The 20,487-nt window shown below is 38.6% G+C and overlaps 1 protein-coding gene across 1 annotated transcript in view; it reads left to right on the top strand.

The window, feature by feature from the left end:
• The window catches only part of LOC137641239 (centrosomal protein of 89 kDa-like), a 105,287-nt gene extending 85,441 nt beyond the window's left edge, over window positions 1-19,846 (top strand). Inside the window, exons 6-7 of the mRNA XM_068373672.1 lie at window positions 10,907-11,064; window positions 17,550-19,846. Of these exons, the coding sequence (XP_068229773.1) occupies window positions 10,907-11,064; window positions 17,550-17,634 (243 nt within the window). The 3' untranslated portion in view covers window positions 17,635-19,846. The remainder of the gene's footprint in view (window positions 1-10,906; window positions 11,065-17,549) is intronic.
• Window positions 19,847-20,487: the final 641 nt, after the last annotated feature.

Raw genomic sequence — 20,487 nt, 5'->3', positions numbered from 1 at the left:
TGATATAACCTTCCTGGTAAAGTTTTATTGAAGCTCAGGCAATATTTTATACAATTAAGATATCACTGTGTAATTTTCCTCTTCCATATTAGTATATTAGAGTTTCGGTGAACGTTTCTCTATGCTCTTTGGCTTAATAGCCTAAGGGCTTTAGTATACTTGATATATGTCCCCGATTGCTCTTGTATTGTCTTTTAAGGGGAGATTGATATCTCCTATACCTTTTAAGTCAATACTATCTCTGCGAGATTTAAGAGTAATTCCCTTTCCCTCTGATTAGCCTAAGCTATCCTTTGTTAATTTTGCTTTGACCTATGTTCGGGCAAAATTTACTGGGGCGTATCTTTTCTCTCTCCTTTCCTCGAACTGGCATAGCTGATTTTTTGCCAATTCTCGGGTTTGGAGTGGAGGACGGGACATCAGAGTAAGTCTTTGTTAGGCATCTAGCTTCTGGGAAATGACTTCCTAGTTAGCGTAGTTGCTGTTCAGGAGGCTAGTCCTCACTAGGCCACTTTAAGGTTATTGTTTTACAGTTTCCTTTTCCTGGCCTAGCAGACAGTCCTGTTCTAAAGTTTTCTAACTGGAAGATAGGTTTCTTCCTTGGGTGAAATCCTTAGTACAAGATTCTGTTCTCAAAGAGTGTGTCCTATGGGCGTTCTCTTTTACCAAACCCTTTCTGGGGAATTGATTTCCCCTACTTGAGGTTACTTTTGAGATCAGAATCACTCAGGTTAGGTAATCCCTTAGGGTATTACCTTACTTATGGACTTTTACCCCCTACCCCGCTATCTCTTTTGTGTTGGATGAACCTTCACCTTTATGGCCGTGGTCCTACATAGTCCCTATGGGTGTCTGTAGAACTGGCCTGAGTTTCCCTGTTGACTGCCGGCAGGTAACCTTATATCTTTGAGTGTGCCCTTGAGTCCTATCCTTGGACTGCCTTCCATATTTGATGGGATATGGTTGAGTGGAAGCCCAAATTTAATTCCCTCTTCCACTGGCTCACTCTTTCGGGATGCTGGCCGGCATAGCTGATCCTTTGCCGTCCTTTATCCTTACCTTTCTCTCTGACTTTCTTTATGGGCTAGCCGCCAGCAGTTAGTTCTGCCGGCGTCTATATGGATGGTTAGGTCGGCAGTTCGCTGTCTCCTCTTGCCTTGGTCATCGCTGATCGATGTGCCAACGGCAGGTATCTTATGTCCGGCTGCCGGCAACTGTACTGTTGCCGGCAGCCGGCCTGTGCCTTCCATCCAATATATTATAAGATAGTAATTAAGCCCAGTCAGGCCGGCATGTGCCGGCAGGCCCGGCTGGTGCTGGCCTGCCCGGCAGGTGCCGGCTAGCCCGGTGAGTGCCGACCAGGCCAGCAGTGTCGGCGGGGCCGGCGGGGCCGGCAGTGTCGGCAGTCCAACGGTGTCGATGGGGCCAGCAGTATCGGCGTGGCGGCAGTGCCGGCAGTGTCGGCTGGGCCAGCAGGGCCGGCAGTGCCTGCGGGGCCGGCAGTGTCGGCTGGACCGGCAATATTGGCGGCATAATGCCGCCAGCTACTGCAGTGCCCTGGAAAACCAATTTTTTCCAATCTACATATGGTTCTTGGGCAGCCATTTGTGAGACCATCATTTAGGAGAAATGATTCTCTCTTTTATTAATGGTTAAATTCCATTAGATTTATCCACCATATTGTGCATAATGGAAGATGTGTCATGAGGACACTTAATATATCTTGGATAATTTCTTCCAGTAATTAATTCCTAGGAATTGCCTAGTTCAATATGGGAGGAGGTCATAGCAAATGGCTGGACAGGAGGCACATGTAGGTGTCTTTCCTACCTATAGCTTACACTATCCAAGCTAAATATAATGATTAATTTAAGTCGAAATCTGAAGATTTCACAGAAAACTCATTTGTTTTTCTTTCTTTACAGGAAGAGTATCCCGAGTGCGGGAAAAACTTTTGTAGAGTCCGTAGCAAGAGCTTCTACGGACATGAAGTGTGCAGGGCTCACGCTCGCTGTTCTATCACCAAAGGGGTTCTTAAGTACATATTGGGACCTGCAGGTATGTGCCATTTGTGAAAATTTGGTAAAGGAGGCTTTTGATGACCAAAAGACTCTAGAGTCTAGGATGCAGCTAGGGACACGCTGCGTAAATGGGTCAGGGGTTTTCAAAAGAATGCTTCGGGCCCATACCTTCCTAATGCTAGGATGAGGGACTGTCTCTTCCCCAGAGCTCATGATGATGCTATCATTCCCCAGACAAAACCTGAGATCCCCTTGGTTCAACTTCAGGTCCAGCAGACCCAGGAACCTGACGTTGCGGATACATTGGAGGGTATCCATTTGGACGACAACATGTCTGTTTTCTCCGAGGAGACGGAGAAGAATCTCCTCGTGGAAGAGTTGGATCAGGAGGCAGTTGCCCCCCCCTGAAGAGAATGTTGAGAATGCCGAAGTAGCTTCGATTTCTTCAGCTGTAGCGGCCAATCCGGCACCATCAACTTCATCTCAACCACCTTAGCTCGATTCGATCACGAACACTTCATTCCTTGATCTCTATGGTGCAGGACCTACAGAAGAGGTTGTCCGAGAAGGAAGCCACTTTTCGGATGGAGATTGAGCAGTTGGTGTCTTCATGTTTGACCCCGAAGAAGCTGAACGTGAAGGACCTTCCCGTTTTCTCTGACGTTAACCCTTGGAGGTACGCAGAGCATATGTCTATGTCAGCAGGCAAAATTTTCCTCGGAGAAACAGGGCACGGTACTATTATTATTATTATTATTACTAACCAAGCTACAACCCTAGTTGGAAAAGCAAGATGCTATAAGCCCAGGGGCTCCAACAGGGAAAAATAGCTCAGTGAGGAAAGGAAATAAGGAAATAAATAAATGAAGAGAACAAATTAATAATAAATCATTCTAAAATAAAAAACAACGTCAAAACAGACATGTCATATAATAAACTATCAACAACATCAAAAACAAATATGTCATAAATAAACTATAAAAAGTCTATGTCTGCCTGGTCAACAAAAAAGCATTTGCTCCAACTTTGAACTTTTGAAGTTCTACTGATTCAACCACCCGATTAGGAAGATCATTCCACAACTTGGTCACAGCTGGAATAAAACTTCTAGAGTACTGCGTAGTATTGAGCCTCGTGATGGAGAAGGCCTGGCTATTAGAATTAACTGCCTGCCTAGTATTACGAACAGGATAGAATTGTCCCGGGAGATCTGAATGTAAAGGATGGTCAGAGTTGTGAAAAATCTTATGCAACATACATAATGAACTAATTGAACGACGGTGCCAGAGATTAATATCTAGATCAGGAATAAGAAATTTAATAGACCGTAAGTTTCTGTCCAACAAATTAAGATGAGAATCAGCAGCTGAAGACCAGACAGGAGAACAATACTCAAAACAAGGTAGAATGAAAGAATTAAAACACTTCTTCAGAATAGATTGATCACCGAAAATCTTGAAAGACTTTCTCAATAAGCCTATTTTTTGTGAAATTGAAGAAGACACAGACCTTATATGTTTCTCAAAAGTAAATTTACTGTCGAGAATCACTCCTAAAATTTTAAAAGAGTCATACATATTTAAAGAAACATTATCAATACTGAGATCCGGATGTTGAGGAACCACCGTCCTTGACCTACTTACAATCATACTTTGAGTTTTGTTAGGATTCAACTTCATACCCCATAATTTGCACCATGCACTAATTCTAGCTAAATCTCTATTAAGGGATTCACTAACCCTAGATCTACATTCAGGGGATGGAATTGATGCAAAGAGAGTAGCATCATCTGCATATGCAACAAGCTTGTTTTCTAGGCCAAACCACATGTCATGTGTATATAGTATGAAAAGTAATGGGCCAAGAACACTACCCTGTGGAACACCAGATATCACATTCCTATAATCACTATGGTGCCCATCAACAACAACTCTTTGAGATCTGTTACTTAAAAAATCAATAATAATGCTAAGAAACGACCCACCCACTCCCAACTGTTTCAGTTTGAAAACAAGGGCCTCATGATTAACACGGTCAAAGGCAGCACTAAAATCAAGGCCAATCATACGAACTTCCCGACCACAATCAAGGGATTTCTGTACAGCATTGGAGATTGTAAGAAGGGCATCACATGCTCCAAGGCCTTTACGAAAACCAAATTGCAAACTAGGGAGTAGATGATTACCTTCAGCAAACCTATTAAGACGTTTTGCCAGAAGACGTTCAAAAACTTTAGATAATATGGGAGTTATGGAAATTGGGCGGTAATCAGTGGGACTTGAGCTACCACAAACACATTTACATAGAGGAGTAACATTACCAATTCTCCAACTAGTGCTAAAAGCTCCTCTTCTTGCTAACTTGCGCAAAATAACAGATAACTTTGGAGATAAGAAATCTGCTGTCTTTATAAAAAACAAAGGAAAAATACCATTTGGGTCTACACCTCCATAAGCATCAAGGTCCATCAACAGAGCTTTAATCTCACGAGATCGAAAAACTGAACTAGTTAGTTTAGCCTCAGGAAAACAGGAATGAGGAAGTTCAAGTTTTTCATTACTCTGTTTACTGTCAAAAACATCAGCCAAAAGGGTTGCCTTTTCCTTTGGACAGTGAGTGACTGAGCCATCTGGTTTAAGTAAAGGAGGAACTGTTGCATCTACACCAAAGAGTGCAGATTTAAGGGTAGACCACCATTTATGTTCCTGAGTTGTACCAGAAAGTGTTTCTTTTATGGTTAAATTGTACTCCTTTTCGGTTGAGGCATAAACTCTCTGAGCAAAAGCTCGAAGCTGAGTATAGTTGTTCCAGGTCAAATCTGATCTGTTACCCTTCCAAAGTTGATAGGCCTCCTGCTTCTCCAAAAAAGCACGTCTACAATCATTATTGAACCACGGTTTGTCCTTCACTCGGTACCTTAGCACACGAGAAGGGATACGCCTATCAATTATGTTGACTAGATTCTCATTCAAAGGGACAACAGGATCTACACTATTATATAATTGTGACCAATTCAAGCACAAAAGATCATGTAAAATCCCATTCCAGTCTGCTTGGGATTTCATATAAATTTTACAAGAATATGATATATTAGGGACAGGCTGCTCAGTCTTCACTAATAATGAAATCAAGGCATGATCAGATGTCCCGACTGGAGAACCAACCTTACCAGTTATAACGCCAGGGGAGTCAGTGTATACAAGGTCCAAGCAATTACCAGACCTGTGAGTAGCTTCATTTATGATTTGCTCACAGCCTGATTCAGAGGCAAAGTCTAAAGCTCTTAAGCCATGGCGATCGGTAGGAGAGATAGAACTTAACCACTCCCTATGGTGAGCATTAAAATCACCAACAAAGACAAAAGAAGCCTTTCTATCATCTTCTTGTATCTTAGCCATAATGGTAAGAAGACAATCGAAGATAGAATCATCCATGTCTGGATTCCGGTAGATCGAACATGAATAAAAGTTGTTATGCCTGCCACAAACTAGTGGAGGAAATCGAGTTCTGGCCCAGCAGAGGGGCCTATCCGGACTGTTACGTCCGCCTTAGAAATGAACCGGCGTCTAAAGAAGAGACGGAGCCCAAGGAGACAATTTTCCTTGAACTTGCTAAGGCACAAGCCTGTTTTTCCAGAACTTTGAAAGAGAGGGCTTTCACTAGTTCGAAGGTGCCGGCTCTTAGAAAAAAATACCCATCGTTTGTTGCTGACCCCCAACGCGCTTTTCCCTTTATGGACAAAGGGTTTAAAGCAGCTCTGAAGGTCGTGGAGGCAGGAAAGCCTTTGCCCCACATTAGAAGAAAGCAAGCCTTTCTCCCTTGCTTTCCCATCAGACAACAAGGACTGGAAGGATGTTCACGTCACCCTCACAGTCGGGAAGCTGGAGGCCGATATCGCTGGACGTCAGTTCAATGAAGACCTCCCAAAGCTGACAGATTTTCTCTTAAAGAGAGAACACGAGACTAAGGAACGCCTGGCTGCTTCCATGTCTCTCCAAACAGGGCTAGAGACGATGGCTAGTATCCCTGAGACCCCGGATATGTACATGGTCTTCGCCAAGGCTCACTTGGCACGGTAACAAAGGACCTGTACAACTTCATCAAGGCCAGAAGGGCCTGTAGGGAGTTCGTGTTTGCTTCCGCTTCCGTTAAACACGAACCTAGGAAGCTGATAGCTTCTAACATCTGGGGAAAAGACCTCTTCCCGAGTGAAGTGGTCAAGGAGGTTGTAGAAAAAGCCGCCTCGGAGAATAGAAATCTCCTTTCTAAATGGGGCTTGTCTTCAAAACGGAAATCTTCAGCTGAAGAGGGTCCCCAGCCGATGAACAAGTCTAAACGACCTCGCTTGTCCTCTCGACCAAAGCAGCAACAGCTTCCCATGGCCACGGTGCCCCAGACGGTAGCACAACCCACCACCACCTTTCAACTGGTGCCCCAAACTCTGGCTTCTCAGTCGCCAGTGTTCACCCCAGTTTACGAAAGGCAGGCTACTACTTTCAAGCCAAAGTCTCGAGGTTCCTTTCGGGGTTCCTCGAGGTGCTCCTTCAGAGGCAGGGGCAACAGAGGTGGTCGTGGCCAAGGAGGTAAATCCTCCGGTCACCACTCTAAGTGAGATGCTGCCGGTAGGAGGGAGACTTCTCCATTTTCAGGATCGGTGGACCTTCGATCCTTGGGCCCACAGCCTGATCAAGAAAGGACTGGGCTGGGGTTGGAACTCAACCCCACCAAGCTTTCCTCAATTCTTCCAACCATCAACCCCAGCTCTGGAAGAATATTTTCAAGAACTATTAGACAAGAGAGTCATAAGGAAAGCAAAGTCCATCATATACCAAGGAAGGCTATTCTGTGTTCCGAAGAAAGATTCGGAAAAGCTCAGAGTCATTCTGGATTTATCACCACTCAACAAGTTCATTGTGAACTACAAGTTCAGAATGCTGACGCTTCAGCACATAAGGACCCTTCTGCCCAAACGGGCATACACAGTCTCCATAGACATGACGGATGCTTACTGGCATGTGCCGATCAACCGTCAGGTTTCCCCCTACCTAGGGTTCAAGCTCCAGAAAAGAAAATACATTTTCAGAGCCATGCCCTTCGGTCTGAACATTGCTCCAAGAATATTCACAAAGCTTGCGAACGCAGTCATTCGACAACTACGCCTCATGGGTGTCCAGGTGATGGCCTACCTGGACGATTGGCTGGTGTGGGCAGCATCCAAAGAAGAATGCATGCAAGCCTCCAGAAAAGGGATTCAATTCCTAGAAAACCTAGGGTTCAAGATCAACCTGAAAAAGTCTCAGCTTTCTCCGGCTCAAAAGTTCCAGTGGCTGGGAGTTCACTGGGACCTACAGTCACATTGCCTCTCTTTGCCCACAGCAAAGAGGAAGGAGATAGCAAGGTCGGTCAAAAGTCTTCTTCAATCTCGAAGAATATCAAGAAGACAACAGGAGAGAGTGTTGGGGTCTCTCTAGTTTGCCTCTTTGATGGACCCACTTTTGAGAGGGCAGTTAAAAGATGCATCAGGAGTCTGGAGAAAATACGCTTACAACGATCGAAGAGATCTGCGAAGACCATTCCCAAATCGTCTGCGATCCATTCTCAAGCCATGGTCGGAAGCAAAGAACCAAAGAAGAAAGGTACCCTTGCAACCACCTCCACCAGCAGTCACCGTTCACACGGATGCCTCGAAGGAAGGTTGGGGAGGTCACACTCATCGTCGGAAGGTGCAGGGAACCTGGTCTCCACTCTTCAAGTCCTTCCACATAAACTTCCTGGAAGCCATGGCAGTTTTTCTATCTCTGAAGAAACTGAGACTTCGCTGCTCAATCCACATCCGCCTGGTTTTAGACAGCGAAGTGATAATGAGATGCATAAATCGACAGGGCTCAAGATCGCCTCAATTAAATCAAGTGAAGTTGGCCATCTTTCATCTATCCAAGAGGATGAAGTGGCACTTGACAGCAGTCCACCTCCAAGGATTCCGCAATGTGACAGCGGATGCTCTATCCAGGATCAATCCGATAGAGTCCAAATGTTCCCTAGACGCAGGATCATTCTCCTTCATATTGAACAAAGTCCCAGGACTGCAAGTAGATCTCTTTGCAACGAGCAACAACAAGAAACTATCTTGGTATGTTGCCCCGTACGAGGATCCTCTAGCGAAAGCAACGGACGCGATGTCCGTGGATTGGAACAGATGGTCTAGGATTTACCTGTTCTCACCAACCAACATGTTGTTGAAAGCCCTCGACAAATTGAGATCCTTTCGGGGGAGGGCAGCAATAGTGGCCCACAAGTGGCCAGGCACCGTCTGGTTCCCTCTGATAACAGAACTACGCCTGAAGCTGATCCCGTTGCCGGAACCAGTTCTAACTCAGCAAGTGCAGAAATTGACTGTCTACGCTTCATCAGAGAAAACCCAGAACCTTCATCTTATGATTTTCTCACCATAGCGTTTAAGAAAAGGTTCAGGATTTCTGCATACAGTATTAACTTCTTAAAAGAATATAAGTCAAAGTCTACAAGAAGACAATACGAGTCTTCCTGGAAGAAATGGGTAGCCTTTGTTAAGGCGAAGAAACCGCAAGAGATTTCTACGGACTTCTGTTTGTCCTTCTTCATCCATCTTCACGGACAAGGATTGGCAGCTAATACAATTACTACTTGTAAATCTGCATTGGCTAGGCCGATTCTATACACCTTCCAGGTGGACTTTTCTGATGAAATCTTCAACAAGATTCCAAAAGCCTGCGCCAAACTTCGACCTGCAGCTCCTCCAAAGCCCATTTCATGGTCTTTGGATAAGGTTCTTCATCTGGCTTCAACTTTGAACAATGAAGATTGCTCGCTGAAAGACTTGACTCAGAAGGTGATATTTCTTTTTGCACTAGCCTCAGGAGCCAGAGTTAGTGAAATAGTGGCCCTCTCGAGGGATGATGGCCACATTTAGTTTACAACGAACGGAGATTTAAATCTCTTTCCGGATCCGTCATTTCTCGCCAAGAATGAGCTGCCCACTAAGATATGGGGTCCCTGGAGAATCTGCCCTCTGAAGGAAGAAGCATCCCTTTGCCCATTGGAATGCCTAAAGGTCTATCTTCGTATAACTTCAGACTTTAAGGGAGGTCAGCTTTTCAGGGGAGAGACTTCTGGTTTGACGTTATCCTTGAAACAGATAAGGGCGAAAATCACCTACTTTATTCGCAGAGCGGATCCTGACAGTACACCCGCAGGTCACGAGACGAGAAAAGTTGCCTCGTCTCTAAACTTCTTTCAGACTATGTCGTTTGAAAACCTTCGTGCCTATACTGGATGGAAGTCTTCCAGGGTATTCTTTAAGCACTACGCGAAGCAATTACAGGAAATCAAGTTTCATGTGGTAGCTGCAGGTAGTGTAATAAAACCTGCTGCTTGATTACTGCGAAGGACAGTGCACTAATAGGGACTTTTAGTGAAGGGTGTACATGATAGACTTAGATATATCATGATAAGTTTTGTGTTGTTAGAGACACTATGAACTGTTTTATCTAACTAGGTGACCTCAAGCATAATAATTTGACACAAGTGCCAGCATTTTATATGCTAGTGTTCCTGGTAATAAACATTATGCAGTGAAATACATTATTTCTTTGAGTGGCTTTTGTTTCTCTTTCAGATGAAACTTATTTATTTTTGTTATTACTGTTATGCTTTTTTATGCAATATGTTTAGCATAAATATATTAATTCCAATCATGATTTCTGTGTTTCTTTTAAATAAACATTAGAAGGAATCTTTGCGTCTCTTTCGCCTCAAGATTTTATAGATCATGTATATCAGAGCATCTTTGATCCTCTTAGGACTTTGTAAGACTAATGTCTTCTCTTTTGCAAACAGGTAAGTTTGGTTGTACCATATCTATTTTACTGTTTTATGATCCCTACGTGAACATAAACCTATCTGTCTAGATCTGGACCTGGGAGGTACAGTATTCTATTCATTGCCTATTAGTACAAACTATGCTTTACGTATATAAGGACACAATATACTTCTGCTTGCTAATTGTTCTTTGAACTCACAATTTTCAGGTTTTTTCCTAGAGTCTATATAGACTTTAACCTGTAGGGGGCAGGAAGAGCTGGCATTTGGTATGCTCAGTTGATTGGTGTATTATGGTAACATCAAGTGTCTTTGGTCTTGGCGACCAGATAGGAAATAGTTAATTCGAGATAACGGCACTATTATAAATCCACAGATACATTAATGCTCTGGTAAACTTCCATCAGCACGACATGGCCTAAGCCCAAAAAACGGATTTTGAGCGAAGTGAAAAATATATTTTTGGGTGAAAGAGCCATGTCGTCCTGATTGACCCACCCTCCTTTAGTAAAAGGATATGAATCCCTCCCTTTGGTAATCTATCTGCAACACCTACGAAGCTACAAAGAATGGCTTAGGTGGCGCCTCGCGGTGGCGATTGGGCGAACTATTACAGTACATTAGGAGAATCGAGTGTTTACCTTTTTAACGACTCTCCTATTTTCTTGCCACTTTTCCCTCTCAAAGTGAAAATCACTGTTTGGGGTGTAAATAGCTGTGAGATGTGTCAAGATACGTCCTTACGCGATATCCCTTTGTGAATTTTCAAGGGATACTCGCTCCAGGAGTTAGAATTCTGGATACCTTCGGTAAATTCTCTGGGATATATCACTGTAGTCACATATAACCTAGGAAGCTACTTATGAAGGAACTTCCATCAGGACGACATGGCTCTTTCACCCAAAAATAGATTTTTCACTTCGCTCAAAATCCGTTAAAAATTTGTGATTTTCATCCATTTCCTATTTCTCAACACACAGGAGTGAGCTCAGGATTCTTAACATTCTTTCTTTCTCAAACTTTTCAAGGAAGAACGTGTGAATTGGAGCTCTCGTCTTGCAGAAAGTGAAGGTGGCAGACAGGCAGCCAAGTCAGCTTGGAAGAGGGCTAGCAGAGAAATTAAGCACTTACGAAGTCTAATATCAAGCAAAGATGATACTATAACTTCATTAATTGCTGACTATAGGTAAGTTCAATTTTTTTCTTTTTATAAACTTTTGTTACTGAATGCTAAAGGATATGCTGTATTAATGGTGCTTTCATTCTCTTCTTTGAAAGTTATACATGTGTTTTTAAGATTCTTATTGAATTCTGATATAAATGGAAGGAACATGATGAAATTAATTTTTATACTGTGCTGAAATGTATATCGTCAGTCATACAGTTTGTGAAAATTTCATATATACAGTACTGTATTTACATTATTCTCAGAACTGCATTACATAGACCAATTGATACAGTATACTCTACTACAGTATGCTTTTAATTTTGAAATTACTCAAGTACAGTTTTTAATGGAGTCTTGGATGTAAAATTGTACAATTAAATAGTTAGTGAAAATAAGCAGATAAGGTAATGAAACTAAGCAGATAAACTACAACTGCATTCTTTGAAATTTTGAATAAATTTTCTTTGTGAAAAAAATCTCATTATAGTGAACAACCATACATCAGGTGTATATAAAACTTTCTGATAATAGTAGCTAACTATTGATATCACTGTACATTAGTTCTATAAATCTCCCTTGATGTTCCTATTGATTCTTCTCCAAAAGCTCGGTTTATCAATACTTATCCCCTAAATGTATAGAAAAATTTCCCATTCTCTTTTTTAAGATACAAAATTCCCAGTAAAATAATGAAAAATTCTAGTGGTTAATGGTAAGTAGCATGCTAAGTTTTTTGTTCATTAGTGTTTTTGTTGCTGTGATTTCATCAAGACGTATCTCCCTATAGATTGTGATAAGTGTTTACTGGATTTGCTTACATTTTTGAACTGGAGAATCACTTTTTTTTTTTTTTTTAAGTATTGTGAGGAATACGATGTCTCATGGTTCCTCTCATGGAAAATGTGTTACCTAACCTAGTTATAGAATATAATGCCTGTTTTTAGCCCATCTAATAAAAGAAAACTTCCAAATGCGTGGTTTACAAGCTTATTTATTTATGGTTGTTTGTGGGTAATAATATAGGAAGTGTACTTTAAATACTTTCCTTTGCAGTTAATTCTAGTGTGTTAGAAGGCTTTCTTTGATCAGAAAAGGCTAGGGTTGTTGTTCTTAGAGGGAATATTGACAGTACTGCACTCCTAGCTTTGTCTTTACTGCAGCTTAACTAGTATAGTTTTTGTTATTTTCGGAATTTAATGCTGTCAACTCCTTTTGGGGTAACTCAGACATCCACTTCGTTCTTGATTCAGAGTAATATTTAAAGCCTAACTCTTCCTGTTTTCAAGCCTTAATTTAAATCCTCAAGTGGTAACTAGTGATTCAAATACACCATTTAATAATAGTTCTGGTGATACATCAGTATCTTCCAGGTTCGAGATCCTCTCACAGAGCCTTGAATTCTTCATTTACTTTTGCTCTTCTGCAGCTTAACTATCACACCCAATGCTTTCTAACCTCTCTTTTAGACACCTAGATTTTGTGAGGCTGAAGACCGAGTTGGTAGCATGAATCCTTATATAGTATCTTTTCTTTGGTTAAAGCAAGTGCCTCTAAACCTCTGCTAATCCATTGTGTGCCAAAATATTAGTCTAAATATTTTAATCCTGCACTTGTGAAATTAGTGCTCTTTACTTCTAGCTCTTTACTTCTATTACTCTATTGCTTTGTGGTTGGAGTGACAAATCTTATGATTTCCTTGGACTAATGGTGCTCAGTATAAGTATTCAATAAATCAGTTTGATTGTATCATGTTTGAATGGCACTGTGAGCTGTTTTCTTGAAAGTTCAGCCGCAAGCATGTTTCATCCTTTTCTCCTTTAGGGTAAATGTAGGGTTTAGTACCTAGCTCACTGGAAGGAGTGTCAGTATCCCAGGCACATCAGTTAGCGTATGTAGTAGGTAGTCATTCAGAAAACAGTTTAGTATTAAAGTAAATTGTTAAAAAGAGGATTTTAAATACTGTAAGTCTCTGAGGTAACCAATTCAAAAAAGGCAAAAAAGGTTTAGAGGCCACCCATGAATGGCAGAGCCAAGGGACAGTGACATGGCCGTAGTAAGCAGGATAACGCCCTAGAGACTGACCATATTTATATGATCAGTGCCCAAGCCCCCTCTCCACCCAAACTAGGACCAGGGAGAGCCAGGCAATGGCTGTTGATGACTCAGTAGATAAACCTGTACACTCCCCCAAATTCCCCATACTTGGCTCACAAGGATGGGGAGGTTGCATCGACCAAAGGAACTAATGAGTTTGGGTGGGAATCGAACCCCAGTGTGGCGATCACCAGGCAAGGATGTTACCAACAGGCCACCACAACCCTAAATAAAGCCAAGTAAACTACTAAAGGTACAGTTAATTTTGATGAAGATATATAGATTAACCCAAATGCAGAGTAAGGTTGGTATACTGTACTATATTAAGTTCATTGCATAAGACTTTTACCCTACTAGACGGATCATTGCTAATCTTGTTACCCATCAACAAGTCAACAAGGAACTTGTAGATTATTTTAACAAAAAACTTTGAGGTTATTTTAATCCTTTTGCCATATATTATGTTAAAAGATATATTTGATTACTTTGAAAGTTTCAACTTTAAGTGGGCCGGCCGTCAAATGCCGTTTTTTAAGGACAGGACTTTGATTCATACCACTTAATAGGGTGACTTAGGACATCTTCAAACTGTATAGAATTTTTACCTCAGACCTTCGGTTTTGCGATGCCAGGGCGATTTATACTGATAATGAGTGTTTTTCATATTCTATCTCCTCTCTTGATACTTAATATTAAGACCTGGGATTACTACCCTATATAGACCTGATGTAGTCTTCCAATCAAAGAGAGAGTTTTTCTCTAAAAGTAATTTTTTTGCTAGATATTAAAATTTTTTCATTATGGTGGAAAAATAAACCCTATAAATCAGAGAAAAGAAAGTAAGAAAATAAATGTGAAAAAAAATGGAAAAAATGGTTCTAACTGATTGTTTTATATGTCTTTCTAAGTTACATACCAATTCCAATGGTATATCTTTAAAACTAAGGGAGCAGATAGGATTTGAAGGTCAATAAGTATAGTTTTGAGATATGGGCGTTCAAAGTTTTTATTTATAATTTTACAAAGACAATATTAATAAATCATGATTATTATGAATTTTCTGTTCCTTTTTGGATATTGATAAACCAAAACAATGTTATTTATCATAATTTAATCATAAATGAAGATCCCTAGTTTTTTATATATTTTGAAGGCTATCTCATGTTGAATTATAACATAATCTGTTAGCAGTATAAAAATGCTAATATACAAATTAAACATGCAATTACAGGTTAGAAAAATATATCAAAGAGCGCATTCCAGTTTTGAGTTTTTTTTCAGCTGGTTTCTTATAGCCTTGGTTGTGATACAAGAAAACCTTTGCTTAAATTTCCCATTTGCATCGATCTTTATATCCTGTACCATTTTGCTCGTTTATTACATGTTACTGGGTTATTCCATATCCTTATTCAAAGTCTTTTGGATGTTCCGCTTTTGGGTTCTCCTGGTGGTTGTTTCTACCTTTTAGTTGGCTGGCAAACTGTTTCTGGGTTTTTCAAAGAGTTTTTTCTGCTGATATCCTTTATTCTTGTTTACATATTATTATTATTATTATTATTATTATTATTATTATTATTTTATTATTATTATTTTATTATTATTATTATTATTATTATTATTATTATTATTATTATTATTATTATTATTATTACTAGCTAAGCTACAACCCAAGTTGGAAAAGCAGGATGCTATAAGCCCAAGGGCTGCAACATAGAAATGTAGCCCATTGAGGAAAGGAAATAGATAAACTATATGAGAAGTATTGAATAATTAAACTGAAATATTCCAAGATCAGTAACAACATTAAAACAAATTTTTCATATATAAACTATATAAAGAGACTTATGTCAGCCTGTTTAACATATACTCAACTGATGTTAATATACTTGCCCACCCTCCTCCCCCGCTAACTTGTCATGTCAAGGAATTGGGGATACTTTCCACTTCACGTGAAGAACAGGAAAGTGTTATCGTGCGTGCTACTTACCATTAACCTCTAGATTGTTTCATAACTTTATTGAGGATTGTATCTTTTGAAATGAAAGAAAATGGAAAATGTATGGATAAAATTTGGGGGTAAATGTTTATAAAATGAGGTTCTGAAGAAAAAGCAATATAAATATCAGGTGAATATAAAAAGAAAAAAATATCATCAAAATTCTGTTTTTTTTTTTTCTATGCTGGAAATGTAATTTTGGGTTTGTGACTTTATATCTCATTGTACCGTACAGTATGAATATCTTTCTCACCTATAAGTGAGTATATTCATGGTTACTGTTAAAGTCTAGATTACCATAATGATAATTACCAAGATCTCAGGAATTAACTTTAATGGACAAGGAGAGGAGCTTGTATTTGTAATCATTCACTGCTACTTATATAACTGTTGTAAAGAAATTATATCCGTAATCCTTCTTGTCTTTGATATGAATTTATTTTTCTTCTTTTTTTTTGTCTTTAAGTTTTATCATTTTGTCTGGGGTCACTGTATCCTATCAGGCTTTTTAGACAAGTTAATTGATTCGAAATTTTCCTTGAAAAAGTATAAGGAGTATGTTTGCAACCTTCCTTCTATGAGTAGTGTTGAAAACACCCCTTGAAACTTTTACGGGTAATAGGTAGTACTACAAGTTTCCCGCAAAGAGGGATTTTTTAAACTATCCCAAGATAAAGTTTTAGTTAAAGTATTCTTTGAAAAGGGGAGGCTTTAGAGTTGAATGTATATCTTGAAAAAATCTCCCTTAAATGAAGGTCCTCATTTTTTGTATTCATTCACTGCTTCCTATTAATCTTCTTCACCTTTTTTCCATCTTGAGTATATCACTCTCCTTGTCCTTTCTCCCGTATGCAATTTACTGTTATCTTTCTATTTGAACTTTGGCCCTCCCTTTCTCCTCCTTCCATCCACTTTTATTTTTATAACCCTTTTACAAACATGGTCCTTTTCTCTTTGCATAACATGACCAAACCACTTGAGTTTTCTTTGCTTAACATTTTTCAAACTTCCACTACTTTGACTGTTTCTTTAATCAAATCATTGCTGATCCTATCTCTTCTAATGACTCTGTACATCTATCTCAACATCTTCAATTTTGTAATTTACATTTTTCATTCTTGAGCCTTCTTTATCGCCCATGATTAGGCCTAGTAAACCATTGGTGCTCTAACTACACTTTTATAGACTTTTCATTTAACCTTCACATTTGTCCCCTTGTTTCACAAGATTCCTAATAGCCTCCAATCCATCCAAGGAAATTTAATTCGTGATTAATTTCTGAGTCTGTATTTCCATATCTTATTACATTTAATTCAAGGTATTTAAAGAAACCAACACTTGATCTCATCACCACCCAACCTCACTGAACCCTGTCTTCTTTATTTCTTCCTGCATAGATATTGTCATTTTCATGCTAATCTGCAGGCTTCTAACTTTGAGTGTGTGTCCCCATTTTATTAGCTTCAACTCAACTCTTTTCTCTTGTCAGTTATCTTAAAACAATGTCATCAGCAAACAGAAACACTCCAAGGGACTTCCTATCTTACATCTAATGCTGTGACATTTATCACAGGGTCAAAGATTTTGGAGCTAAGAGTTGATATTTAGTTTAAACCAAACATTACCTCAAACTTTTCTGTAGTTCCAACAGACCTTACTTTTGTGGTTGCCTCTGTGTGCATATACAGTGCAATGCGAACATATATTTTAGAAATGCCCTTCTCTCTCATAAATCTCCATACTTCCAGGTTTGGTACCCAGTCATTCAGTATGGTTTTCCAAATCAATGAGTATATGAGTTTTCTCTAAAGTGTATTTCATCATTCTCTGTCTAGAGGCAAAATTTGCATCGACTGTACCTTTTCCTGCTATGAACCAAATTGATCTTCACTTATTGTAGTTTCCCTTCTTGTTATTTCTTCTAAATTGTGTTTTCATAGATCTTCATTGTGTGAAATATTAGTTTTATCATTTGGTAATTAAAGCTATCTTGTATATTACTCATTTCTTTATACATTAGGACCAGTTAGTTGTTCCACCAGATGTCCGATAGGTGATAGATCTTACACATCAGGTCACACAATATATCAAATAAGTACAGAACAGCATTGTTACTCTTCTAAGAAATATTGAGATAAAATATTCTGTTGTAAAAATATTTTACTTTAGTTTATAAGTTTGTATAGATGGTTTTAGCTTTTAATCAGTTCTGTTTTATTTTTTCCACTGAACTGTACTACCTTTTTATATTCACTTTACTGTAGTAATTTTTCCTTATTTGAGGAAAAAACTTTTGGGGGAGTATCATGAGACTAGATGTATGATGGTGATCTTGTGAAATTAATTTAGAACAAGAATAATGTGCTTTACCATTGCCAAAGATTTGTTGATAATGTACATTGTTTGATTACAGGCTTCTTGGACTTGATGCAAGTGAGGCTAAACACCACAAGTTAAGACAGTATTTATCCAAAGCAAATCTGAAAGACCCAATTTGATATACTCTACAGAAAAGTCGGGGTATTAATTTGATATCTTAAGGAATTCATATGTGTGTTTGATAATGCACCAATTATTGCTTGTTTTATAACATGCTTTGAAAAGCTTACCAAAGAAGTTCAGAATTATTTTTTTGCTTTTTTAAATTTTGTTGTGGTGACAGGATTAGAAGTGTGTGGCCGGTCTATAAGTCAGTTGTTGAACTAGTATCACCTCTTTCATAAACTATGATTCACTTTAGAATTTGCACCTTTCTGTTGTTAAGAAATTAAGAGCAAAAGTTATTTTGCCAAACCCTAAGGAAATTTATTAATTTCTATTAGTTTGATCCTGCTGTGATTAAAATAAAGCAATAAACCAAGTGAGAATAAAACAGAATAATTGAAGTCACTTACTGTAGGATTTACTTATGGCCTCTTACTGAAAATAAAACTAAAATCTACTGTATTTTCTAAATTATCGTCAGATTTTGGTCGCAGTCATTTACATGAAGATATGCTTTAAAACCCAAGAGAGTGATGTTTGTTTGATTAATAAAGCCTTCTCGTAGATTACTTCAATGTCTTGCCTTTACCATATTCAGATACTTTGAAAAGGTGAACTATGTTTTGTGGAAGTGCAGACAGTAATGAAAAAAGTAGAGTGCAAGCAAAAAGGACTTGTGAGTGAACTTAAGTGCTTCTTTATGATGGAGGTACTGTATACCGTACTTTATTTAGCTGAGGTAATTGTTTTTAAGGAAATAATCCAGACTAATAGAACCATGATTTTGCCGTAGGAAACCTGCTCGAGTGAATAAAGAAGAAAGTGTTATTAAAACCAACTGACAATCTCATTTCACTGTGGATGCCATTATTTATGAAATAGAAATTGTAAGTCTATTTTAGTTCCAGATTTTTTATCAGTGCTTACTAGGCAGAACTTTTCAAAAAGGACTAATGAATTACTTGAATAATGGTTCCATTGAAGGCTTGTTCGTATGGTCAACCTGGTACTTGCAACTTCAGTTGGATAAGAAGAGGGCAGTGTTTCTTTATTAAGGGCCATTTAATTAGTTATTTCCAAGTTAAATAGATGCCGATTTACTGGTATACATAAAAACTATTGTTTATTTTTGTTTGGTCTCAAACTGCAAGTTGACATGGGAATTTAACTACAATAGTCATACTATTGATATTGTGTGTGATATATCATTCATATAGTAAGAAAATGTGTTTGTCAATCCTAACTGGTGAAATAGTTGATAAAGAAACAGTAACACAATTTGTTTTAACATTAAAAGTAATTAACTTTTTATGAAATAATTTATTTGTGAAATATCATTATGAAAATATTTCATGATTATAAGAGGAGTAACTGTAACACAGTACTTGAATTTGAATGGTGTCAATAGAAAATTAAACTTCGAAACCAGCCTAGCAACAAATGGATGAAGAGTCGGTCTTCAGCTTCCTTTCCAATCTAGTCTTTCACTTTCCTGCCATCGGTAGCCATAGTGTATTTTCGCCAAGTCAGACTTGGTGTGTAGAATTTTTATTCTAATGTATATATGATAATTACCTTTATCCGGAGTTCCTGGTACAATACTGTTGATTTTTTAAAGCTTGCATTTAGCATAGTAGTACAGTAGTACAGTATTGTATCAAGAAGTCTCTCCTAAGGTCAATTTGAAGTTATTATGTAGCATCATTTGTTGATTATTGTCCCTCATAGTAAGGGGCAATAAGTAAATGTTGCAAGTTTTCCCTAAGTAAATTTAGCGGCTTTTTCATTAGTAGATATATTTTTTATACAGTATTATGTATGTAACCAGTGTTACTTAGAGAATTTTTAAATCACTTATTTACTGTTTTATAAAATGCTGGTAGTAATTTTGATATACAGTATATTACTGTCGCTGAATTCATGGGAGTTATAAGATTAAAACATATGAACATTTTGAAAAATAGTATTTCTCATACTGTATTTCCACAACTCTCATACTCTCTCCTTGTCTTCTCTTGCATGAAGAATTGAAGAGGTAAAGCAAAATAACACTACCATTTAAGAGTTGGAAATAACTTAGAATTTAAATGAATCTTTTCAAGAATATTGTATTCAAGCAGTCCCATTCAAATTTATTTTTATCAATTATTCATAGATTTTGTGAAGGCTTTATAGGAATATAGGGTGTGTTAGCAGCTGTGAGTACTAAAGAAATTTTACTTTATGGTACTGCATTTTATTTTTATGAACCTCCCTTGATGTTAATATTGCTCTTGTCTCAGTAGGATTGGTAGGTTGACGCTACCAATTAAAAGGAAATTTCCCATTTTCTTTCCTTCCAATATACCAATACAGGTACAGTCAAATGCAAATGTCCTGTCATCTCCGGTCCCCCACTGTCACCCCCAATTCTATAGATTCCAGAACTTCAGGTTTGGAAGAGTTTGGTAGTTAGGAGGGAGGACAATGGGCAGGAGGGGGCTGACGGGCAGGGGGAGGACGCTAGGAAGGGGCAGGACGACGGGTGGGGGAAGTACTACTTGTTAGAGCTGTAAGGTGTGTAATGGCAGAGGAAGCACAAAACATGATGTAAGAACGTAAATTCAATATAATATCACACGATCTGATCCTAGTTTTATGATTATAATGATTCTAACTTATATTTGCTGTGTTATTTACTAGACCATTCTTGCGAACAACTTATTGACAAAAACGATCGATGATTAATTTGGCAATTAATATGTCTTGACTGAAAAATCTTTTGTAAACAGAACCTAGGAGTCCTCTCTCTCTCTCTCTCTCTCTCTCTCTCTTCCTATATATATATATATATATATATATATATATATATATATAAATATATATAT

The sequence above is a fragment of the Palaemon carinicauda genome, chromosome 5 (genome assembly GCF_036898095.1).
Source record: "Palaemon carinicauda isolate YSFRI2023 chromosome 5, ASM3689809v2, whole genome shotgun sequence".
Lineage (NCBI taxonomy): Eukaryota > Metazoa > Arthropoda > Malacostraca > Decapoda > Palaemonidae > Palaemon > Palaemon carinicauda.
This window is presented reverse-complemented; position numbering and strand designations above follow the sequence as displayed.